Source organism: Berghia stephanieae, chromosome 1 (assembly GCF_034508935.2).
Source record: "Berghia stephanieae isolate SIO BIC M18660-M18661 chromosome 1, UCSD_Bste_1.3, whole genome shotgun sequence".
NCBI classification, from domain to species: domain Eukaryota; kingdom Metazoa; phylum Mollusca; class Gastropoda; order Nudibranchia; family Aeolidiidae; genus Berghia; species Berghia stephanieae.
The window spans coordinates 120,280,044-120,306,627 of NC_088360.1; the positions used below are offsets into that span (position 1 = coordinate 120,280,044).

Consider the following 26,584-nt stretch of genomic DNA (forward strand, 5'->3'; position numbering starts at 1 on the left):
ACCACTTCCTGTTTTCATTTTGCTTTTGCAGTGAAGTAAGCAGTCGGTAGTCGGTAGTCGATGTTGTCCATTGAATCATTATAATGGCTGATATTCAGGAGAAATATCAGAAACTTGCCGGGGAATATGCTAAAGTGGGTTTGGACATCCTTTTTTATTTCTAAAACTATATCATTCATAAGTATAGGCTTGCGCCTATGAGTACTGCACATGATATTTAGTTGGGCAGTGTATCCTCCGATGCCGAACTGACAAGACACTCCCCCTTGACTTAGAGACTTTATAATTAGACGTCTAGGATACTTTATAATGATTATAATAATCTGCATTAGTAAATCTCACATCATCATCATATCATCATCATTATCATTGTTTTATGGTCATTGCCCTTCATGGGTTCAGTACATAAGTCATCATCGTCCAACAGATCAGCATCATCTTTGTCATTTGTTGTCTTGTCTTGTCTTTAACTTTATTACGTTATTATCTTACTTTACTTTATCTTATCATTATCAACATTACTTACTCTATTATATTGTCGTTAACATTATCATCATCATCGTTATCATCACTGCTACCATCAATGTCACAATTTTAGCAGGGAAACTGGATTGTTGTTTCTCAGTTGAATTGTGAACTTTTCATGCTGATGCTGCGAAGCACCGCTGCCACTGGTCGTTCTCTCCTGTGTGTTTGTGATTGTGGTGTCATAGTCATATCTAGGCATCTAGGTATAAAATTCCATGCATGGTTTCATTCTTTCTCTTTCAGCACCCACAACTTGTTTCATCACGTTATGTCAACTGTGTTTGATTAAGTCTTGCAGGGTCCATTCTCGTGATTGCCAATAATTCTATTATTGATCTGTCCATATATGCGTAACGTGGAGATGCTTACTGACTGGCGTACCATGGGACGCATATCTACTTGTTTATATATATGTATTTGGAGATTCCCACTGAATCTTGAAATAGGCGCTGACGACCACTTAAATTTATTTCAGTGGAGACCTACTCTTCGGTGGTGACTGCCAACTTCGATGGAGATTTGAATTATTATTGTTTTATTTTAAACCATCACACAAGTGTAAAAACTTATTCATGACACAATTATCTTATCTTTTAGATCAGAATGATATATTTTCATTAAAGACATGAATATTAATTACTATTGTTGTGACCAAGTATATTTTTGTGATAATTATTAATCAAAAATATAATGATAATAATGATAATAATAATAATAATGATAATAATAGTAATAATAATATTAAATTAATAATTCGGCCACCTCTATTTGCAGTAGTCCTGCGAATAGTAGATAGCATTTGTATTCGTTATTAACAGTAGTACAGCAAATGGTAGATACCATTCATTTCAGTTATTTGCAGTAGTACTGAAATTGCTGGTTCATTCTGTATTTGCAGTCGTAGCCTACGAGCCTAGAGTTTATTGTATAGAGGATTGGGCGCAAAATATAAATAAACTACATAATTATTGTTTTATTATTATTATTATTATTATTATTATTATTATTATTATTATTATTATTATTATTATTATTATTATTATTATTATTATTATTATTATTATTATAACAATAGTTATCTATTATTAAAAAAATGGGGGTCAAGATAGCTCAGTTAGTAGAGTACTCGCTTTTCACATACATTAACATTTTCATAAGTAGAAGTAAATGTTTTTATACGGTAGGAAAAGTACAGTTTTTCTTTACATTCATTAAACTTTGCAATCAATTTATCTAGAGTTTAATATAAAAGTAATAATCTTGCCATTTTGCGAGGGATACAAAATATCATTTTATTTCCTTTATTTTTTATTACAGCTGAAAGCCCAAATTCCTGTCCTCAAAAAGGCTTACCTAGATGAACAAGAACAGGCAAATAATTTAAAAGACGTTTTAAAGGAAAAAGATCAGTCCGTAAGGAAATATGAACAAGAGGTGGACAGTTTGTCTTTCAGAAACCAACAACTGTCCAAAAGGGTCATATTTTTACAAGAAGAATTGGACGAAACCAAACAGCCCAACAAGAAAAAAACAAAAGTATGTGTCAATATGTTCTCATGTCTGATAATGATATGAATTATTATTTTACAAAGAGAATTTATAAATGAATTTAAAGCAAAATGTTTTATTTGATAATAGGCGCAACAAGCTATAAAAAGGTGGACTAGAGTATATGTGAAGACTTTATTGGTTGAACTATGCATTGCTGTAACCTCTTATGCTTACACTTAGAATCAAACAGCTTGTCTTGAAAATCCTATTTTTTAAAACATGATTTATACAACTTACGGTCGATTTTTGTGTCACATCAAAATATTTTTTATTGAGGAAAATAATTGCAGTTTCCAAAACTGCCAAAAACTCAAATTCTATAAATATGACCATGCTCATTTTAAAATTGATTTTATCTGTTTTCCTAATTTCGACATAATACCACTGACAGGAGGTCACACTATGTTATTAAATGTTGGTTTTTGTCTGCACTGTAATACAGATGCAAGATTTTGTGAAAAGTCTTTTCTATTAAATGACTGTACTCAATATTTCATTACTTGCCTCATGTGTTTATCAGGATGGATAAAGTATATGAAAGACATAATGTATACATGTACATTATTTGTTTATCAATGTCTTGCAGCCTAAAAAAGAACCAAGCACTCCTGACTTTGATGCTGCCATAAACGGGAGGGGAAGTGTTTTCAATGAAGAACTTCAGAGTAAAATTGAAGAAAATGCTGTGCTTCACCAGCAATTACATGAAGTGTCCTCAGAATTTGATACCCGTGTCCGACAACTTGAGGTAAGGCTTTTTTTTTAATGCCATATTTCGAAAGTAAAATATTACAAGAATGCTGTGACATGGATAATGAATATTTTAAAATAAGAATTTTGTTCTATCAGCATTGTTTCAATTTTATACAACTGACTTGATAAAATATTTCTATATGAAGAACACAGGGGGAAAATCGGCAGTCACATTATATTTTTGAAAAAAAAACATTTTTCAAATTTGAATACAAAATTTGAAGATATGAACATTTTTTTCTAAATTAATACTTTACAATATAGATAAATTCTGTTATCTAAAAATGCTAATTAATATATCATTCTATGAAAGATAAATTAAATATATGTAACCCCCCCCCCCCCCCCCCCCCCATCCAAAATCTGAAAGTGACTGCCGTTTTTTCCCCATGTGCTCTTCAAATGTTTTCCAGTAAAATCATAATGACCCTTGGCAGGTTTTTAAAGGATGAGTTGTAAGATGACAATATCTTTTAAATCGTATTCACTTTTTAGCTTATTTAATAGATTTATCACTCTTTTTCTAATTTGTCCCTTTCCTTTTTTTAAATTAAGTTTTTTTTCTTTGTCCTGGTCCTGGGTAGCTCCCATAGTTGGCAGGGGGGTACTTGCTGTGTCTTCTATACCCCTATACCTGTTTTCCAATTGCTTTCTGTCTTGGCTTGGAATGAGATTACTTAGTGTTTTCCTGACCCTGACTGGGGTCGTTGGCTGGAAGGAAAACAGTCAAATGTATAGTTATAATTTTGGGAGATGGTATTTTTTTCCTTGTAAATCATCTGTCAACTATGTAATTTAAAAAAAACATTTTTTTTAAACATTTGATTTGTAAACATTGGATCTTGTGCTGGTGTCCTGTTTGGACTTTTAGGTGATCTCAAACTAATTACACTCGTAGTATGCTCTTGGAATCTACATCTGTTCCCTATTTGAACCATTCCCCTTTGTCTTTCTTTTTCCTCAATTCCTTTAATTGTACATATAGAATTTTTTTACTATCCAATTTTCTTCCTTTTTACTGGTGCTGATATGACCTAAATGTGTTGCAAGCGCTGTATAACCCGTAAAAAAGTAAAAACAAAACAAGTCCTGGCGGGGGTCATTAGCACTATTATTACTATTTGTAAATTTCTTTCTTTTTGGCTTTGTTTGGGTATATATTGGAAACCATCTGGATAAATTCTTCTCTGCAGTGTACTACAGCTTCAATGCCTTGTGGTGATATGTGTGTGAAACTTATGCCATTCACATGAGGATTGCAGCTCGGTTCAACAGCCTTTCTTTCCTCATGCTAGCCCCTTATTGTCTTACTTTTTAGGCAATTTAGACCCACAAGTTTTGAAGGCTCTAACGAAATGCGAATCTAAATGCCATGTTGTTTAGCATACCATCTTCAGTTTCATATGTTCATTTACAAGCACTTTTTAAATCTATAGCTATCCAGATTTTTACATTTTTAAAATTACCTCTGAAAACAAACATTATTATCTAAACATTTCACTTGTTCTCATCCATAATTTAGTAATGAACATTATTTTACTTCCTGGCTATGCTTGACTACTTGATGCTTAAAAGCATAAATTTTAGGAAACATGTTAATAAAAATATTTTATTATCTTTCACTAGAACCAACTCCAAGCTTCAGAGAACTCAAAAGGACAACATGAAGCAGTTTTGAATTCAGCTCGTAAAAAGGCACAGGAGCAGATTGACAAACTTCAAGAAGAAAAAGCAATGCTTGAGGTGTGACAGAGAAATGATTCTATTATTCATTCTTTATAAACTGAGTCCATATAATTACGCAATACCCAACATTATGATAATTATTTAGATAACATACTGTAAACCGGCTTATCTTGAACACTTTTTTAAACAGAAGTCAGACAGCCCGTGTAAAAATGCTTTTTGAGGATGGGGAAGGAGTATTTCAATTACTTTATAGCAAAAGGATAATTTCGCAACCAGTTCTTGTGAAATGGGGTAATTTAGATCACTGGCAAGTAACAAACTAAAATGATTTGACTTGACAAAACTGTACATTACAACTTGAATTTTATTGTTAAAAATAAACAAAGTAGCATGCTTTTGAGGTATCTAATTACATATTTGAACTCTCTGACCTGGTTCAGGGTGTGTTGTGAGTCCAGCATTGCAGCTATTTGTCCATCTGTTCTCACCACACTCAAAGTTGTAATTATCTTTCTCTGTGCAGAGTTGCGACTTCCATGAGTGTAGTTAAAGTTGAAGAAGCGACACTATTATTCAATTTTAAAAACAAACTACAGACCATAACACAACGCCCAGTGATATGATAATTATTTAGATCAATCAAATCAATCAGTTTGTTATTATGATGCTCTACTTACAATATCAATTCTTTAAAACAATTATTGCTATTCTTTGATTGATCACTCACTAATTTTATATTTTTTAGGTGAAGCTGCAGACCTTAGAAACCGATGTTAAAGAATACAGAGTGAGATCAGATCATGCGTATGTTATCTAATTGATGCTTCCTGTTCTCATCATCTACCCTCTCTTATTCTTCCTTTTAGCTTCATCTTTTTTTTTTTCAAAATCCCCCTCACCCCTTTTTTTTCTCTCTTTTTTTTTTTTTTTTTGCAAAAGAACATTTTGAGTGAAGAATTGATAAATGATAGTGTCGTCCATATGTCAGTGGAATTGATGTGAACAACTTTATTCAATTGATACTTTAAAAAGCTTTTCTCTTTGTCACCTTTCTCCCATTCCAGACTGACATGCTTGTTTTGGATACTGAGTAATTACTGAATGTAATCAATATATACTCGACAAGGTGTGCAAAAACACATGAAAAATATTTAAGTTCAGAATGTGTGAGGAAACGGAATTGCCCAATTTCAGTTTTGGCCAGGGTTGCCTGATTCGTTTTTCAAATAACGCCAAACAAGTGGCAGAAAAATGCCAAATGGACTGACAAAAATTCAAAAGTGGAAATAAATCTTAATTTTCTTTGCCATGAGTGAGTGTCTTGATTTGATAAAGTTTTTACCTCGTATTGCCAAGGTAAAGGTGAAAAATTGTTTATTTGTGTAATTAGTGTTAATTTGTGTATTGAATAGGTGGAATTAAGTGATTTAATTAAATAAAATGGCAAACCCAATCCCCCCCCCCCCCCCCCCCCCCGCCAAAAAAAAAGTAAATAAATGAATAAATAAATAAATGAAACATTTTTTTACTTTTTGGAATTTGGCACTACGACCGCCAAATTGGCAACCCGGGATTTGGTTTAAGATTGTAAACAGTAAACCTATTTTTGTTTCAGGGAACAAAATTTGCAATCAGTCGAAAAAAACCTACAGATAAAGTTAGACAAAGCAGAAAAAATCATAAATGACAAGTTACCATTCATTGATACAGGTAAGTGCACCCAGATATATCATATTCTTGTCATCAGTTGGTTTTTATAAAGGGACAACCGTAGGTTTCTTGGTAAGGTAACAAGTAACTTTTGAATATGAGTGAAAGTGATGAGGGGGCCATGATAGCTCAGTTTGTAGAGTACTTGCTTCACATGCAAATAGAATATCCATCTAGGGTGCAGTTGATATTTTCTGACTACCCTGATCACCCTCAGTGATTAGTTGGCTGTTTTTTTAAAAATTGGGTGGAACGTACTTTATGAATAACTAGCAACTTATCCAAAAAGCAAGCATTTGCTACTGTCCATTTAATGCTACAGAATCCATGATAAGATTTGGCTCCAAGGGCCTTATCATTCTAAAGGACTGCTTAAAAATGAAGAGGATATTTGGATTCATAATTAATTCCAGTTAATTTCTCCATACTTTTATTGATCATTTTCATTATTTAAAAAATAATATTCTGCAGAGCACCATAACATGAATGGACTAAACATACCTACTCATGACCGCAGACATCAGCTCAGGGCAAAGGAATTAATAACTCAAGGGGCCAACTTGACAGGAGAATTAACCCAGGGGCTCTCCAATTTCTTCACTTACAGTGAACAGCGGTCTAAGATATATCCAGCAGATGGTGTCACAGAGCCCTTGAGCCAAACAAATTTACTTGTGAGTTTGTCATTTGTTCTCAAAAAGTATGGTTTTTTTTTCATGATAAAACATTTGTAAAATGTAATTTTTTTATAATGTCAAACTTTCATTCTAATTTCTAATATCTTTTAAAAAACTAAAAAAAACTAACATGATCAAGGGGAAATATTCAATTTTGAATTTTTGAGTTGACAAAATTAAAGAATGTCTTGAAGTTTATTTCTTACAAATATGTTAGCTTTTTTCATCTGTCTGATTATTATTTGTATGATTTTAAATTTATTATTTTTGTTTCAATAGCCTATGTTAACAAATTAAACAATCCGTTGATGATATCAGTGTTGAATATTGATGGCTTAATTCATTCTTTTATTGTATGCTAACTTTTAGGTCACAAGTAATTTAGATTAAGATCATAAGTCAGTCAGTTATCACTTTGTGTACTATAATTAATTGGTCAATAATTGTTTGCGTATTACATTACCAATCAGTCAGACATCACTGTATATTGGACCCATGTTTTCATAGGAATAAAGAGAAAAGGAAATATAATAAATCAGGTTTTATTTTTTGTGTTTTAAAAGTCACACATAATGATGCTCTGCTATGCATTTAGTTAAAGTGCTCACAACATCTGTCAGCCAGATATAACGTACCAACACAAAAAATTATGTGTAACGTTACACGTTTATAGTCTGATTGATATGATTTAGTGAGAATTTATCATTAACTTGGCTGTCTGAAGATAATAGCAAAGAGCTGATTGACCTCAATTTCGTTCTATCTATAATAGCTTTAGTCTTTCATGTTTTTTTTTCGTTTTTTTTTTCAGGAAATAACTCTGATTTAAACGACTATGACTCATTAAGCAATAAAAAAACCCCCAAAAAACGACATTCATATCAGATTTTAGATGTCTATTTTATTCTTTTATGCCTCTAGTCTTTGATAAAGACTTTTTAGTCATATGATAATAATAGCAAAGTTAACCTCCAAAAACAACAAATTATATATTTTAAAAAATTGATATCATATTAAATCATGGCTTATACAATTAGAGGGGTGTTTGCTATTAATATGCAAAATTTATATCCTCAGTTTTGCAAGTATCTGCATGAAAACCTTGTGTATTTAAGACCTGTGGAACAGTCTTTACGACAGTTTGTGAACAATTTAAATGATGACTCTATCACAACAATAGTGAGTTTTAAAATATTTTTGTTATTTCACAACTATTGCTTAGTTACGAATTGTTATTGTTGAAAAAGAGAAAAGTCTTTAAGATTAATGTTATGTATTATCTTAGCTCTCCCTTTACCATTTTCCATATTTTCCTGAAACATCATACCCACCTAACGTAAACATTTGTTTTTTAAGCTCTTACTCAAAATAAATTAATACATTCTGTACATAATTCTGTTCTTCAAAATAAGCTGTACAACACAACATTCAGAACTATAATAAAATACGTCTTCAAATTGTGTGATTACAAAAGAAATCTGAATGAGTTAAAATGTTGGTTATATCAAAACGAATGTGACGATTTTCCTGTAATTAGTAAGAAGAAGGTTTAAAACATCCATGTTCATTGTATTGCTTTATTGTAGGTAAATATTCAATACCTTAATTGAAAAAATAGCATTCCTTGTCAGCTTAAACTGGTTTATTTGAGTGAAGAGGGGGGGGGGGGGGGGTGTTAAATGATAATCAGAATATACAGTTCAATACTGTGGTCATGGCTAAAACTGTCAATGTTGTACATTTTCTCATTAAAAAAAACAAACCCAGTATTCTCAGAACTTTACAGAACATTTTTTTATTTCTCAGGAAACTGCTTCAGAGCTGCAGCTTTTTTCAGTTTGTGTTAAAAAAATGGTTGCTTACATGAACAAGTTGATGCCTTATTATATAGCCAGGTAACGCTTGTGACAAATTCTTGCCATGGCCTGGCCTTTCTCATGAATGAATAATAACTTGCAATAAATAGTTTCTAATATGTTCATCATATTTTTTTACTGCCAAATTGTAATAACACTCTTGTTTTCTCTCGTACATTGAATTCATAATAAATGGTGGGGAACCCTTGACTTGGCCATGTGAGCCATGGAGATCAACTTTTTCTGTCGTCCTTATTCATATCTCTCTGTCGTTCTCATCCATGTGGCTTTTTGTCCTTGTCCTAGAGTGAGACATGGATATATTGCTCTAATTCTATTTTCTGTTTGAAATAATCACCTGCTTTATTATTAGAAGGGGATGAGGGTAAATTATTGACTTTTTACCTAAAGCTAATTTAAAGGCTAATCCTTTGACGATCCCGACTTGCAGTGATATGACTTATGCACATTTCAAGCTCCTTTAAACTTTTAAATACCACGAACAATTCACAGACCTTTTATCAATCATCAAATCAATTTCCTCTCTTTATTGTTGACGTTGGAGACAGCTCATAACAGTTTCTCTTATTATTGATTTCAGTTTAGAAGAAGAGAATGCCGTTTCTTCCTGTACTGCCACTCTATTGTCCAAGAATAAAGACTTGGTAGTTTCATTGAAGAAGATGAATGCTGTTTTTAATAAAATTGACAGCTATGTAGTTCTACTTGCCGCACAAAGTAAGCAGAATATTGTACCATTTGTAAAATTAAGATGGTATATCTGTATTTCAATTTATACTTTAAGAACAGGTGGAGCTATTAATTGCTTTTATTTTTAATATTTTGGTAAGCTCTTATTTCTTATTTTTTCTTGCACTTGACCTTTATCTTATTTATTTATTAATTTCCCTATTTTGTTATGAAATGAAAGATATTAAAAAACAAAACAAAACAAAACAAAAAAACACCCTTACTTTCATGTAAAAGATCTCAAATTTAACGATTGCATGCAACTAAAATTTGTAGTAAAGTTTTCACTTCCTGTGAGTGAAAAAAAAATAATTGAAAGCTACAATTTATGATAGTTGAATTATATATTTTTGGATTTTATTTCATTTTATTTATTGCTTTTCTTGTCTATTCACTTCTTTTTACTCAAATTTTGCCATAATGTTTGGTTTGCATCATAATATATATAATATATATATATATATATATAATATAATATATATATATATATATATATAATATATATATTATATATATATATAATATATATAAATAAGGTAGTGGTATTTTGTATTTGTACAATGGTCTTAATTCCTCTTTGTTTATGTTAAAGGAGTGGTTTAAAGGTGTCGACTGTGCAAAATGTCACTTTCTGTCTCGTGACTTTCTGTCATCTTTTTCCAACATAAGTGAACTTTCAATGCATTTCCATAGGTACACAAGACGAAGGTCATCCTCAGCCATCTCATGGAAAGTTCTTTAGTCAGTTATGTCTAGCCCTCAACAACTTACATGATGCTGTCAGAGGTAATGATTTCAATTTGAAAACTTAGATTGCTTAAAAGGGTCTTTATGATACAAGGCGAAGTATCTCTTTGCTCTGAAATGTGCAACACTTTAAAATTTAACATCTTCTCATTTTGATGTTTCTGAAATTTATCCACAAAGTACTGTTCACATCTTCTTCGTCTTAGATGTGCACAAATAGATTTAAAGAAGATTATATTTGCCGTAAATGATATTAAAGTGTGGTAGCTTAAACAATTTATGTTATATTAATTGTTTTGTTTCTAGGATATATAAAAAGGTCGTAAGAAATCTGATGATATGTGTATATGTAATTGTCTCATGTTCTTAAATATGAGAGAGGTCAATAGTTGATACTCTTTCACTCTGCTTTGGACATTAATCTATTTCAAAGCACTAACTGGCATCCTTTATTTCTGATTTTCTAATTGATGAGCTTAAGATCTCCCTGTAAAATGGAGCAAAGCAAAAGTTACAGTGCTAATGAGCTAATATGACTTGTCATTAAAGTTAAACACAATTGTTTATGCAGCATACCACAGCTTTGAAGTAGAACCTATTTATTTAGCCGATATACCTCTTCTTTGCCAATTTTATATGGTTTCCATATCGTGTTGTAGTAGTTAATGTTCTTAAAACTCTACTGTCGATTATTTCGTTGTTTACAGATTTAAAACCAAATTATAGAATAGCAATTTGTTAGTCCAAAAGTTTCCTACTACAGTTTTGAAAGTGATTTCAAGCTCAAATGCACAATCTAATTGATAACCTTCCCTCCTCCTCCCCCCCCCCCCCCCCCCCACACACACACACACACACAGCTGTTTCCAAGAATTACAATTCCAAAGTTTCTCTGGAGCATCAATTGCCAACAGCCTCCAAAGAGTTGAAAAGAACTGATGAATGCGTGGTGGCATCTCTTATTTCCTTAGTTACAAACACTGGAAAAGTAAGTAAACTTAGTCATTCATGATCATTTTCAGAGCCATGATTTCTGTTAGTAGTATAGTTAAATTAATTTAGTAAATCTCAGATTACTATGTGATTTATTCAGAATTCAAGCATAATGATAAAGTCTAATTTTTTTTCTTCTGTTGAAATATGAGATGGAAACATCAGTCACATTAAATATTGATGCTATTTAGTAAAACATTAATATAATATTGACAGTGTTTTAAGAAAAGATATATGATGTATACTGTCATGACCAAAATGATGATTGTGACTGTTGGAAAACACGGAATGGTGCACCACTTAATGAAGAAGGCATTAAAAAATATTATTTTAAACTTGAATCGGAGAACTTACATGAATGACCACCTGGTTCACTTCATTGTTATGTATGGGGGGCTCCGGTAAAAAAAAAATTTCCACATAAGATTACTGTTTGTTCTTATCCACATGATTATTTAATGTATGATCTTTTATCAGTTGGCAGCATTCATTTCTGGAAATCTGGACTTTTTCACTCAATCTGCTGGCTACAGAACAAGGGGAAGTAGTTTGAAACTCAATACAGTAGAAATTGGGCCAAGGTCACACCCCTGTGTCAATGAATTCAGACAGCAAGCAGCCAAATATATAGCAGCCATTGCAAAGGTTTGTTATTTGGTATTTTAAGAATATGAATAGCATGCTCCACAATGTCAGGGCCAATTTCACCATATATGTAATCCACTCCTTTAATACAGTATTTATATTGGGGTGGCTTAATTGCTAAAATTTGAATTAATAGTAAATATTATGATTTAAAAAAAAATTATGCCCTTCTGTCACGACATCATAAGATATCGTCACCTAGGCATTCCACCCTTTTGAATCAGTTTTTAAAAATTGGATGGCAGGCACAGTAGGGGTTGTTCTTTACAATATATTTCAATCTAAATTTTCTGTTTCACTTTGACATAGCCTTTTGGTGAGTCTGTGCCATATTGCACAGCAGTCAACAATAGAAAGACGTTACTCAGCTCCACAGAAAGCAAGGAAGGATTAGCCAAGCAGGTATGATGATTATAATGTTGTTCCTGTTCCTGTTTATACATTTCTTAAAACACAGTATCAAGTGTCTGAATTGATCACAAATAGTGCTCTCTTTTGATTTTTAAGATTCTTTCATATATAGAAATTTAAAATCAATTTTGTTAAAGGTTGTCATATTTATCATTGTTCATCAATAGACCTTGATTAATGAATCGAACAGAGCTTTCTCCAGAAAAAAATCTCCAATCACATGCAATTACAAGCTACACAATCACACCTTAGAGCACATAAAATCAGCCAAATATTTAGGAATAACAATAAAATCAGACTTAAAATGTGATAAGCACATCAACAACATCACAACAAAAGCAAATAGGACCCTGGATTTCCTCCAAAGAAATATAAAGATTAAATCAACAAGCCTAAAATCCTTGTGGTTCGACAACAAATTGAATATGCATGCACTGATTGGGACCCACACACAAAACACCTTGTTGATAAACAGGAGGCAGTACAGAGACAAGCCACTCGTTTTGTTACGGGAAATTATGAGAAAACATCAAATGTTAACAGCATGATTGATCAACTTGAATAGAAGTCACTCCAAACTAGGAGGAAAGTAGCACGTCTGACCATGATGTATAAGATAACGAACAACCTGGTGGTGATTTCAAATCCTGATCTCCAAACACAGACACGAACATCCAGAACTTCCCACATGGACAGTTTCATTCCCCTGGCATCCACCAAAGATCTCAGAAAATTCTCATTTTACCCCAGAACCATCACAGATTGGAACAGTTTACTGTGGGAAGTTACATTTGCACCCACTCTAGATTTATTTACAGAGCTTCTAGATCACTACTGAATTTTCACCTTTATGTTATATTGTTCATCTCAAAATCTTCATGAGTGAAGATGGACATTAAAGGACGATTCAGAGAGCTTTTGAAATTTATGTCATCTGATGAATCATGTACACACTACCAGTGTTATGGTTTTGTTAAGTTGAAAAAAAGAAAATCATGCAGACTGTGTATTTTCGTGATATTGTATTTCTTAGTAATAAAATTTCTACATGTGAATTAAATTTTTTCCCCCATTAAATTCCAGATTTCTACAATGCAGCAAAAGGTCACAAAACTAGAGCAAGAAAAAGAACACTACCTACTTGAATTACAGTTGTTGAAGATAAAATTTGAGAATGAACAAGTGGTAAGTCTAACAATTATTGGTAATAATCTTATTCTACCAGGAGTTTAAATTAAATGTCTCCATTAACAAAAAGAAATGTAAAGAATTAAAAAAAAAAATCTTATTTCTTTTTGTCCCTTGAAGCAATAGTTTGGTCTCCCTTGACTCCAACAAATTTTTCTATACTTGAAACCTTGTGTGACATTCCCCTGTCATCTGGAGGTCTTCTGGTGACATCTACAATAATGGATGATAGATGTTTTTGTTTTTAAATGTTTGATCATATGTGTATTACTTGTTTTTTTGGGGTTTTTTTGTTGTTGAAATATCACGATTCCTTCTCAGTAGTTTTTTAAAGCTAGGAGCTTCCTTTTGATTAATTCGATAAATAATATGTCATATATATTTTCTTTGTTTTAAAGAAATGCAAACAAATGGAGAAAGATTTAGAATCAATTCGATCTACCTCCAGTGGAATTAGTAGTGCTACGCCATCAGTCTCCTTGGAAGACCACATTGAGAAGCTGGTACCACCCTCTAATGCCAGCACCAGATCAGATTCTGTTAATTCTGGGTCTTACATTGATACAAGTATGGTGAGTTGCAAATTTATTCTTAAGAGACAGATCATGTCATCTGTAGAAACATATCAGAACAAAGTCGAATTAAGCAATGCTTAATTCCAATATTGACTTCAGATTTGAATTTGAAATTAATTGTGCATTGAAAGTTAAGATATGAGGACTTTTGTTTTTTTAATTATTTTTCTTTAAATTGCAGCTTGGTGAAATGAAAATGGACCAGGGGCAGGGCAAAGATGTGGATAGTAGGGAACAACTCATCACAAGTCATTTCTCAAATAGGATCAACGAGCTTACTCTCCAACTACAACAAGCTGAAAGCAAAGCTGTCAATTTTCACGCTGAAGTAAGCATGCTTAGGTTATGGTAAACGTAACTCTAAGGAACATTTTTTTGATTTGAAAAATTATTTTTGAAATGACGACGAAAAATGCAGTAATTGCTTTCTGGTATAACAATAGAATTGTTGGCAACTTTTCAGCATAAAAAGAAATTAAAATGCAGTAATTTTTTTACTGGTTGTGTTTTTTAAAGTATAACTTTAATTACTTTACAACTTAAAAAGATCCCGACATGCTAGAGAAAAGTTAAGTATTATTAGCGAGTGAGCTTGTGTTAAGCAAATCAAATTTTTACCCATTAATCATTCCAGCCTGCTATTTTCACCTTCCGTGATTCACTGAATGAATTAAAATTTCTTTTTGTTTTCAGGTGAGAGCCTTACAGAAACAGTTGAAGATTGTTGAAAAATCAAAAGAAGTTGGGCATGATGAACTCAGATTAGCTAATCAAAGTTTAGCTCAACTCAAGGTAATACTCTATAAAATTTCAAGATACCAAAGTAATTTATCCTAACCTTACTTTTTATTTACTTTTTCCCAGCTAAGCTCATCATAAGATGACATAGTAAAGGCCTTTTTAAACTCTTATATTCGCTGTTCAAAGTGTCTCATTTTAAAATTTAGCTCCTTCTATAACATTTCACACAACAGCATAATTTAATTCTCTTCTCCTTTTTTTTTCATATTCACCAGTTCTTGATAAATTTTTAGTGCTCCTCTCTATTTTCCTACCTCATTAATTTGTGCTTGCAGGATGAATTACAAACAACATCTCGAAGTTATGAGGGCCAACTCAGTATGATGAGTGAACACCTCGCCGGAATGAACGAAAAGCTTACACAACAAAAGGATGAAATTGATGAACTTCGACAGCAACTGACTCAAAAATCATCTTCAAAGCTCAATGTATGTACATATATATTTTCAAACAATTGTCCATGAAATCCTAGAATAATGTCATTATATAAAAGCTTGCTAATTTTATTAAATATTTTCTTGATTATAAAATAATGTTCAGAAGAAAAATGAGGCTTTTTGGTCAAATCAAAATTCAGTTCGAATTAAAAACAAAAACAAAACATAAATAAAAGAGAAAAAGTCCTCTTTAAAAAATTGTCTGCCAGACTTTACAATAGATTATAATACATCTCTTGTCATTAAAATATATTGTACAGATATATAAAAATTGTTCATTCAGAAAATATTTTCTTTTTTTTTCTTCTTTTTTCTCTTGCACATTTCAGATTGGAAAGAAATTGAGGAAATGATGACGAAAGAATGTTTTACCATTGTCTTTCTGTAACAGGCTTGTGGCTGATTTTGAATGGAATCAGAGAGGAAAAAGAACTTACTATTTTACAATACCACTGTGATTGGTTCATTATTTAATGGTGCATTATGTTTAACTAATATGTGATATTCTTGACTTTGGTTAGGCAGACCAAACAGGTTATGACATGATGAATCAATGGCACAGTATTCAAATTACCAATGGCTTAGAGGCTTGTGGATTTCAATCCTTATGGGAAGTCATGGATTTTTTTTTTAGAACTTCATTATATATTGCTGTCATAAAGTCTCATTACCGACAGTTTGTAAAATGGATGTGCTACCTTTGATATACTATTGGATTTGATAAGTCGTATGAGCTTGATGCACAGTGTTAACCCTATTTCTACCATTGGGGTGTATCACACCCCAACCCCATATTTTTTCGCTCTAAAATCAACAGTTTTTGTCCTAAAGCCTTCAAATTTCACGACTTTTCCTAAATTGACCCCATCTATCACCTGTCCAAATTTTGTTTATCTCACGTGCATAGTTTGCTCACCCCAGAAGGTCATCACTGGATTTTGAGATTTATGTCTTTTGGGGTGTATCACACCCCCTTATGTATGAGTAGAGAAAACTCGGAAACCTCCTATTTTTCCCTTTGGGGTGTGTCACACCCCATGAGGTTTTCAATGTTGTGATCAAAATAATCACTGTGTGAACCAAAGCAGTGACCAACCAGACCATGTTTTACAACTTTATGCCCCGGTTCAAATCTCAAATTGAAGCACATGGGCTGATGTACTCGTCTCCAATCCTGTGATTTTATTTTCAATATGCCTATCCTGGGTGAAGAATAGGAAAGTGACGCTTTCTTTGTGTAATCAAGGTCCAATTTGGTCAGTTGTTAGTTGTAAGTCCATCAACAACTTTTTATTTTCACAGTAACACTGATTTTCGCATATTTCAGCAAGTAGAGCTATGCAACTCAAGATCTTCAAGATCATGGACGTTTACACTTATACTTATAGGCATAGGGCTTACTCTGGATCATGTAGCATGGTATGGATTAGGAACAATTTCTTGATACCCCTTGAATAGGATGATGGTTTCACGCAGGATACTTTCCAATTATGATTTGATAAGCGTAAGATTCTCACTCGCTGAAAAAAGACTACCCTTGGGGACTGAATCAGGCATCGTATGCAACTGAATTCCAGTGTGTTATCAACTGAGCTAATGCTGTTGGACAAGGCATACTACACAACTTTAGGTATGCAACACGTAATCAAGAAACAAGGCAAATACCTGAGTAGAGGAAAAGAATTTAATTAAAATGAAATCAAATATGAGAACAGATAAATGGAAACAAAATCCAACCAATGTCATCACAGGGCAAATGATCAATGGCTCATATTCAAACCGGCATACAAACAGAGCAAATGAGTGAGCTGTGATCGTTGCAAATGAAGGCGTCACATTTCAAACAGACTTGCTTGACTTTTCTGTCCTTTTTCCTGGGACACATGGTGCATCTCCCTTGGCTAGCTTTCCTCTTCTGTCCTGATTGCCTTGTATGGACTTCCAAGCACAACTTCATTTCAAGCTTGAGGATTTCATAAGAAAGATTTACTCTTCTATTCGTCCTTGCCAGTGACATTCTCCTCTGTAAGTGCTCAAAGAGCAAGTCCTTTGCCAAGAGCTCATTAAACTTTCCTCTGTCTGTGTGGGTTTGGGTATCAGCAGGGAATACATCTTTGTAGATCACATGGGACGCTACCACTGCTGTGTCGAGGAGATTGTAGAACAAGACCATTGGCCACCGCCTCGTCTTTCGCTTACAGGAGTAACTGTGGCACATGTAGTCGAATGTATCGACACCCCCTTTTGTCTTATTATAATCTTGTACTATTATCGGTTTCTTCTTTCTATCGTCGGTGTCCACATCTGCTGCATGGTGCATTGTGCTGAGAACCACGACGTGCTTCTTGTCATTAGACTTGTAGGCAACTAAGCTTTCTTCTTCGGTAAATAAGAAGCTACTATCATATTTTCCAATATCCTTTCCTGTTTGGAAAATCCTTGGTAAAAAAGCCTTGTTTTTCCGTACTGTCCCTATAAGCGATAGGCCTCTTTTTGATAAGTACCGTGCCAGTTCGAGATCTGTGAAAAAGTTGTCACAAGTCACATTGCGACCACTCTTGTAGTAGGGTGTAGCCAGTTCTTTTACAATCTCCCTTCCTAAATTTGTCTTTCTGTCTCCATGTCGGCCTAAATACGGTATTCCACTCAACGGGTATGCAGTCTTGCTATCGCAAATAAGAAACAGCTTGAGTCCGTATTTGTCAGGTTTGCTGGGGAGGTATTGCAAAAATTTACATCGGCCCCTCCATGGCATAAGTTGTTCATCGACTGTCAGGCTTTGAGATGGTATGTAAGATTTCTGTAAGTTGTTATTGACTTTTGTGAACAGATCCCTGAATGGTGCAAACACATCCTTGCTTTGTCTTCTTGATCTCTTCTCTTTGTCATCAAACCTCAAAACTGTACATAACTCAATGAAGCGCCTGAAGCTCATAGTGCACATTGCAACACTGTCGGCCGATGCTCCATGCCAAATCTTAGATGCCCTCAAAAGACTCAGCTTGCGTGCCCCTAAATGAATAAAGAGACCAATCAAGGCGTGCATTTCCAATAGGTCCACAGGTTGCCATCGAGTTCCTTTCCGCCTCATACCCTCTAGATTTGTCATCTTGACTATCATGTAAATGATGACCTCTGTGAATATTAAACTGAAGGCAGAGACGACAGAATTAACGGTTTTCTGATTCCTGACATGTGACGTTGGAGGCCTGTACACATTTCTAGTCGGTGTTCTTCCCACTTGAGGAATAGGGACCTTGCTCCATACCACTGAACCATTTTTGCTGACTATGATGTTGCTTGTTGCTGGCAATGGAAGCTGATCATGAACATTTTGATCCTCAAGGTTTTCTTCTTCCAGCTCTGAGTCAGGATCTGAATCAGCCAATACAGCAGGGAAATCTTCGTCATCACTGCTCTCATCTGATGTTCTCGGATTCATTTCATCATCTGTTAAATCATTGTCAGGGATCCAGTCTAACTGCTCTGCATAGGAATAGTCTGAAAGCAAAAGTAGATAAATGAATTTAAATGATTAGAATTAGAAGAAAGAACATGACATAGAGACAAGCCCCAGTAATCAACTAATGCTCTTCTTCTTCAAGGGCTATTTTCCTCAAGGTAATGGCAATTCTAAACTTTAGAAGAGCAAAATCAGTTTAAACTTTCTGTTGGATTGAACGCTGGTCTACCTCAACCTGATCAGACCACCAATGAATGGACAATAAAATGGTGAAAAATGATATACTAAAGGGGAAACAAACTCTATCACAAGAGTCATTTCTCAAATTAGGAATCAACGAGCCTTTAACTCTCCAACTACAACAAGCTGAAAGCAAAAGCTGTCAATTTTCACGCTGTGAAGTAAGCATGCTTAGGTTTATGGTTAACGTTATCTCTAAGGAACATTTTTTTTGATTTGATAATTTATTTTTGAAATGTCGGGACCGAAGAAAATGCAGTAATTGCTTTCTGGTATAACAATAGATTTGTTGGCAACTTTTCAGCATTAAAAAGAAATTAAAATGCAGTATTTTTTTATGGTTGTGTTTTTTTCAAGTCTAACTGTAATTACTTTACAACTTAAAAGATCACGACCTTGCTAGAGTAAAAGTTATGCTATTAATAGCGAGTGAGCTTGTGTTAAGCATAAATCAATTTTTACCAGTAATCATTCGAGCCTGACTATGTTCACGCCTTCCGTGATTCACTTGGGAATGAATTCAAATTTCTTTTTGTTTTCAGGTGAGAGCCTTACAGAAACAGTTGAAGATGTTGAAAAATCAAAAGAAGTTGGGCATGATGAACTTCGATTAGCTAATCAAAGTTTAGCTCAACTCAAGGTAATACTCTATTAAAATTTCAAGCTACCAAAGTAATTTATCCTAACCTTACTTTGTTATTTACATTTTTCAGCTAAGCGCATCATCAAGATGGTCATAGTTAAAGGACTTTTTACAACTATTATATTCGCATGTTTCAAAGTGTTCATTTTAAAATTTAGCTCCTTCTATAAACATTCACACAAAGCATAATTAATTATTTCTCCTTTTTTTATCATATTCACCAGTTCTTGATAAATTTTTAGTGCTCCTCTCTATTTTCCTACCTCATTAATTTGTGTTGCAGGATGAATTACAAACAAATTCTCGAAGTTATGAGGGCCAATCAGTATGATGAGTGTACACCTCGCCGGAATGTCAACGAAGAGGCTTACACAACAAAAGGATAGAATGAATTGATGAACTTCGACAGACACTGACTCAAAAATCCATCTTCAAAGCTCATGTTATGTACATATATATTTTCATACAATTGTCCATGAAATCCTAGAAAATGTCATTTATAAAAGCTTGCTAATTTTATTAAATATTTTCTTGATTATAAATATTGTTCAGAAGAAAAATGAGGCTTTTTGGTCAAATCAAATAATTCAGTTCGAATTAAGAAACAAAAACAAAACTAAATAAAAGAGAAAAAGTCCTCTTTTAAAAATTGTCTGCCGACTTTAATAGATTATAATTACATCTCTTGTCATAATAAATATATTGTACAGATATATAATAAATTGTTCATTCAGAAATATTTTCTTTTTTTTATCTTCTTTTTTCTCTTGCATCATCAGATTGGAAAGAAATTGAGGAAATGATGACGAAAGAATGTTTTCCCATTGTCTTTCTGTAACTGGCTTGTGGTGATTTTGACTGGAATCAGGAGAGGATAAAGAACTTACTATTTTACATACCACTGTGATTGGTTCAATTATGTAATGGTGCATTTGTTTATCTAATATGTGATATTCTTGACTGTTGGTTAGGCAGACAACTGTTATGACATGATGAACAATTGGCCACAGTATTCACATTACCAATGGCTTAGAGGCTTGGGAATTTCAATCCTGATGGTAGTCATGATTTTTTTTTTAGAACTTCATGATATATTGCTGTCATAAAAGTCTCATTACCGACAGTTTGTAAATTGGATGTGTGCTACCTTTGAGTTTACTATTGATTTGTTAAGTCGTATGTGCTTGTATGCACAGGTTAACCCTATTTCTACCAATTGGGGTGCTCTCACACCCAACCCCTATTTTTTCGCTCTAAAATCACAGTTTTTGTCCCTAAAGCCTTCAAATTTCACGACTTTTCCTAAATTGACCCCATACTATCACTTTCCAAATTTTGTTTATCTACACGTGGCATGAGTTTGCTCACCCCAGAAGGTCTTCACTGGATTTTGAGATTTATGTCTTTTGGGGTGTATCACACCCCCTTATGTATGAGTAGAGAAAACTCGGAAACCTCCTATTTTTCCCTTTGGGGTGTGTCACACCCCATGAGGTTTTTCAATGTTGTGATCAAAATAATCACTGTGTGAACCAAAGCAGTGACCAACCAGACCATGTTTTACAACTTTATGCCCCGGTTCAAATCTCAAATTGAAGCACATGGGCTGATGTACTCGTCTCCAATCCTGTGATTTTATTTTCAATATGCCTATCCGGGGTGAAGAATAGGAAAGTGACGCTTTCTTTGTGTAATCAAGGTCCAATTTGGTCAGTTGTTAGTTGTAAGTCCATCAACAACTTTTTATTTTCACAGTAACACTGATTTTCGCATATTTCAGCAAGTAGAGCTATGCAACTCAAGATCTTCAAGATCATGGACGTTTACACTTATACTTATAGGCATAGGGCTTACTCTGGATCATGTAGCATGGTATGGATTAGGAACAATTTCTTGATACCCCTTGAATAGGATGATGGTTTCACGCAGGATACTTTCCAATTATGATTTGATAAGCGTAAGATTCTCACTCGCTGAAAAAAGACTACCCTTGGGGACTGAATCAGGCATCGTATGCAACTGAATTCCAGTGTGTTATCAACTGAGCTAATGCTGTTGGACAAGGCATACTACACAACTTTAGGTATGCAACACGTAATCAAGAAACAAGGCAAATACCTGAGTAGAGGAAAAGAATTTAATTAAAATGAAATCAAATATGAGAACAGATAAATGGAAACAAAATCCAACCAATGTCATCACAGGGCAAATGATCAATGGCTCATATTCAAACCGGCATACAAACAGAGCAAATGAGTGAGCTGTGATCGTTGCAAATGAAGGCGTCACATTTCAAACAGACTTGCTTGACTTTTCTGTCCTTTTTCCTGGGACACATGGTGCATCTCCCTTGGCTAGCTTTCCTCTTCTGTCCTGATTGCCTTGTATGGACTTCCAAGCACAACTTCATTTCAAGCTTGAGGATTTCATAAGAAAGATTTACTCTTCTATTCGTCCTTGCCAGTGACATTCTCCTCTGTAAGTGCTCAAAGAGCAAGTCCTTTGCCAAGAGCTCATTAAACTTTCCTCTGTCTGTGTGGGTTTGGGTATCAGCAGGGAATACATCTTTGTAGATCACATGGGACGCTACCACTGCTGTGTCGAGGAGATTGTAGAACAAGACCATTGGCCACCGCCTCGTCTTTCGCTTACAGGAGTAACTGTGGCACATGTAGTCGAATGTATCGACACCCCCTTTTGTCTTATTATAATCTTGTACTATTATCGGTTTCTTCTTTCTATCGTCGGTGTCCACATCTGCTGCATGGTGCATTGTGCTGAGAACCACGACGTGCTTCTTGTCATTAGACTTGTAGGCAACTAAGCTTTCTTCTTCGGTAAATAAGAAGCTACTATCATATTTTCCAATATCCTTTCCTGTTTGGAAAATCCTTGGTAAAAAAGCCTTGTTTTTCCGTACTGTCCCTATAAGCGATAGGCCTCTTTTTGATAAGTACCGTGCCAGTTCGAGATCTGTGAAAAAGTTGTCACAAGTCACATTGCGACCACTCTTGTAGTAGGGTGTAGCCAGTTCTTTTACAATCTCCCTTCCTAAATTTGTCTTTCTGTCTCCATGTCGGCCTAAATACGGTATTCCACTCAACGGGTATGCAGTCTTGCTATCGCAAATAAGAAACAGCTTGAGTCCGTATTTGTCAGGTTTGCTGGGGAGGTATTGCAAAAATTTACATCGGCCCCTCCATGGCATAAGTTGTTCATCGACTGTCAGGCTTTGAGATGGTATGTAAGATTTCTGTAAGTTGTTATTGACTTTTGTGAACAGATCCCTGAATGGTGCAAACACATCCTTGCTTTGTCTTCTTGATCTCTTCTCTTTGTCATCAAACCTCAAAACTGTACATAACTCAATGAAGCGCCTGAAGCTCATAGTGCACATTGCAACACTGTCGGCCGATGCTCCATGCCAAATCTTAGATGCCCTCAAAAGACTCAGCTTGCGTGCCCCTAAATGAATAAAGAGACCAATCAAGGCGTGCATTTCCAATAGGTCCACAGGTTGCCATCGAGTTCCTTTCCGCCTCATACCCTCTAGATTTGTCATCTTGACTATCATGTAAATGATGACCTCTGTGAATATTAAACTGAAGGCAGAGACGACAGAATTAACGGTTTTCTGATTCCTGACATGTGACGTTGGAGGCCTGTACACATTTCTAGTCGGTGTTCTTCCCACTTGAGGAATAGGGACCTTGCTCCATACCACTGAACCATTTTTGCTGACTATGATGTTGCTTGTTGCTGGCAATGGAAGCTGATCATGAACATTTTGATCCTCAAGGTTTTCTTCTTCCAGCTCTGAGTCAGGATCTGAATCAGCCAATACAGCAGGGAAATCTTCGTCATCACTGCTCTCATCTGATGTTCTCGGATTCATTTCATCATCTGTTAAATCATTGTCAGGGATCCAGTCTAACTGCTCTGCATAGGAATAGTCTGAAAGCAAAAGTAGATAAATGAATTTAAATGATTAGAATTAGAAGAAAGAACATGACATAGAGACAAGCCCCAGTAATCAACTAATGCTCTTCTTCTTCAAGGGCTATTTTCCTCAAGGTAATGGCAATTCTAAACTTTAGAAGAGCAAAATCAGTTTAAACTTTCTGTTGGATTGAACGCTGGTCTACCTCAACCTGATCAGACCACCAATGAATGGACAATAAAATGGTGAAAAATGATATACTAAAGCATAAATACTTTTCATCCAGAATAGACTACAGTCTAATAACAATGGTTATGTTCTGCTTTATAGCCTCTTGATGGTGTAAGCCTCACCTAATTGATCAAGTCTGTAATCTAATCATTTTGATTCTGAATAATAGTGTTAGGTAATTTTATAATATAATTGTAAAACCTACCTAACTCAGCATTATCCTGGGCCTGCATTTCAGTAGAAAATGGATCATTGCACACGTATTCTTCATTAGGCAGCTGGGATGGTGGTACATTGCAGTCAGAATCTGAATGAGAATATTGGGCCCCATTTTGATCTGGTTCAGGGAATACAAAGTGAGATATGAGTTATGAACGAAAAATAGGATATATAACATTTATAAACCTGTGATATTGTAAAAATGAAGTAAATGCTAAAACTAAAACAATACCATCAACGATCGAATGGAGGTGAGGTTATGTGACTGTCGAAGCATTGCACTTTTTGCCTGGACGACACCGGTTCAAGCCCTGCTCTAGGCGCCTCTTTGTTTTCATTGACCAATAAATATAGCTCCTATAGTGTTACTGCCATGTGCCTGATTTTAAGTGGTCTCAAGTTTTCCATATAGAGCAAGTAATTTTACGGATCAATAACAAATTAAGTTGTTACCGTATTTAATCCAATAATACACACATAAACACCATCAATGATGAAATTAAAAAGGACATGGCAATAGAACTTACCGTGTGTAGGTGATGAATCAACTTGAGCAGGCTGCAGATCCGTGTAAATCAAGCTGTCTCCAGTACTGAAGGTGTCAAAAATATTTGATCTCTCCCCATCCATGATCAAAGAAAGAATAGAACTGTAAGAACAAATAAGTGAAGAAATGTATCAATTGAATTATTTCTTCCTGCTCTGTTCATCTATGAATTATCATTTTTAGGGTTAGGAGTTATAAACATATCAATTTAAAGTGTTGCATTTAGTTGCATTACTAGTCTGTGATTAAGTTTAGCTGCCTTAGAACATGTAACTAGAAAGTAGAAGTAGAAAGGCTAATCAATAGGATATAAGAGATTGTGAAACGAGTCTAAAGCAAAACTATTTAGAGGTATGCTGTTCAAACATAAAGGAATACATAGTTGAAATGAAATTATAGAGAAGAACTCTACTTACCAGGTGGGTATGTTGCTGGATTAAAAACACATATATTCTTTGCTTCAAACGGTTCAACAGGTGTAACTTTCCATTCACAGGAAAAGGAAATGGTGGCCAATTGTAATTTACAAGTTGCCAGAGAACTTAAATTGGCAACAAAAAAGTAACTAAATACCTTAATATTCGGGGACCAAATGTTGAAGATACTAATAAAACAGTGACAAAAGAGGTGGGGTGTGTTACACCCCAATGTTTGAAATAGGGGGTTTCCAATTAATGCTTATCTATATGTAGGGGGGTGTGTTACACCCCAATGGACAGAAATCGGAATATACCGATAGATTCAACAGTAATTGTTAGGGGGTGTGATACACCCCACAAGACAGAAATAGGAATATTTAGTGGGTGTAAGAAATAGGGTTAAACGTGTTGAATGTATGAATATTTCAATATTTAAAATATTTTTCAAATAATTTTATTATGATCCAATGTTGAAATCAAATCCTAGAGTTGTCAAAATGTCTTCAATTGAAATGTAAAAACTTAATTCACTGCATTTAATGCTATATTTGAAGAGACTTCCAACTAAATCTTGTAACCGATAGATTGGTTATGTTTTGTATCTATTTCAGTATGAGAGTTTCATTATTAAAGCTTGGAGATTATTTTGACAATTGACATAAATAGCAATTTTGACTCAATCATATTATGTGGTGCATTTGTGTTATTATGATAAAAGTTTAGGTAGTTCTGGAAACTTAAAAAAAAAAAAAAGGCATTTCATTCATTGTATTTTTTTTTCTTTTCTGTTCTGTCAGAGAAACTAGTTTACTTTCTTATCTAAATTACTCTCCACTTTTTCGTGTACAGTGTACACTAATTGCTTCCCATGGATATTCTGAAAAGGCAATCCTAAGACTAAGACTACATCCTTTACATTCTCATAAGAAAGAAACATTAAAAAAAAAAGATTTTGGTGCCAAATATATTTAAAAAAAAAACAAATTACTTATGTGTGATTTGTCCGTTGACGGGGAACTGTGATAAGTTGCCAATATGTTTTATGATTGTGCTACGGGCAAAATGAAATTTAGGTAAAATTGTTGTCCTTAACCCTGTTTGATTGATGGTCTGCCCACTCTGTCCAACCAGTAGTGATTAGATATATGGAATTCTCAGATATGGTGGAAAGTACTTTATGATGTATTTCCTATCAAAAGAATAACAATCAATTCTAACGCCCATTGAACATTTCAGAAACCAGGATAAAATCGGACTCCATGTGCTCGGGAATAGGAATACTACTTTTTTATGGTCAAATGGATAAATGAAAATTCTAGCTTGATCTACAAGCAGGGCTGGCGGAGTCGGTTATTTTTAAACCGACTCCGACTCCGACTCCAGCCTTGAAACCGACTCCGACTCCCGACTCAGACTCCGACTCCTCAAGCATAGTATTAATAGGTAATAATATGCAACCAACACTCGCAGCTACTTTTAGCTTTTCCCCAGTATATATTATAACAATACAAGCCGCTTCATATTTGATATTGCATCATTAAAAGTACAAGCTCTTCATCATTTCTTGGCTA

The 26,584-nt window shown here is 34.2% G+C and overlaps 1 protein-coding gene and 1 long non-coding RNA gene across 3 annotated transcripts; both read left to right on the forward strand.

Moving 5' to 3' along the window:
• On the forward strand, window positions 1–25,997 carry LOC144962935 (protein phosphatase 1 regulatory subunit 21-like). 2 transcript variants are annotated; one of them, XM_078896348.1, is made up of 21 exons: window positions 1–134; window positions 1,846–2,064; window positions 2,666–2,827; window positions 4,459–4,575; window positions 5,267–5,325; window positions 6,137–6,231; window positions 6,703–6,905; window positions 7,986–8,087; window positions 8,715–8,803; window positions 9,366–9,502; window positions 10,208–10,300; window positions 11,122–11,249; window positions 11,732–11,899; window positions 12,209–12,301; window positions 13,394–13,495; window positions 13,897–14,070; window positions 14,255–14,401; window positions 14,767–14,865; window positions 15,150–15,302; window positions 15,641–16,056; window positions 25,411–25,997. In XM_078896348.1, the coding sequence occupies exons 1-20, from the start codon at window positions 84–86 to the stop codon at window positions 15,662–15,664; spliced, it is 2,415 nt and encodes an 804-aa protein (XP_078752474.1). In that variant the 5' UTR covers window positions 1–83; the 3' UTR covers window positions 15,665–16,056; window positions 25,411–25,997. The 2 variants fall into 2 exon arrangements, with proteins under 2 accessions (XP_078752474.1, XP_078752473.1); XM_078896347.1 differs by lacking the exon at window positions 25,411–25,997 and having other exon boundaries at window positions 17–134; window positions 9,366–9,503; window positions 10,182–10,300; window positions 15,641–15,981.
• Window positions 19,041–25,695, forward strand: LOC144963500 (uncharacterized). The gene is made up of 4 exons (XR_013643637.1): window positions 19,041–19,175; window positions 19,557–19,654; window positions 19,941–20,104; window positions 20,437–25,695. It is a non-coding gene; the product is annotated as an uncharacterized LOC144963500 (long non-coding RNA).
• Window positions 25,998–26,584: the final 587 nt, after the last annotated feature.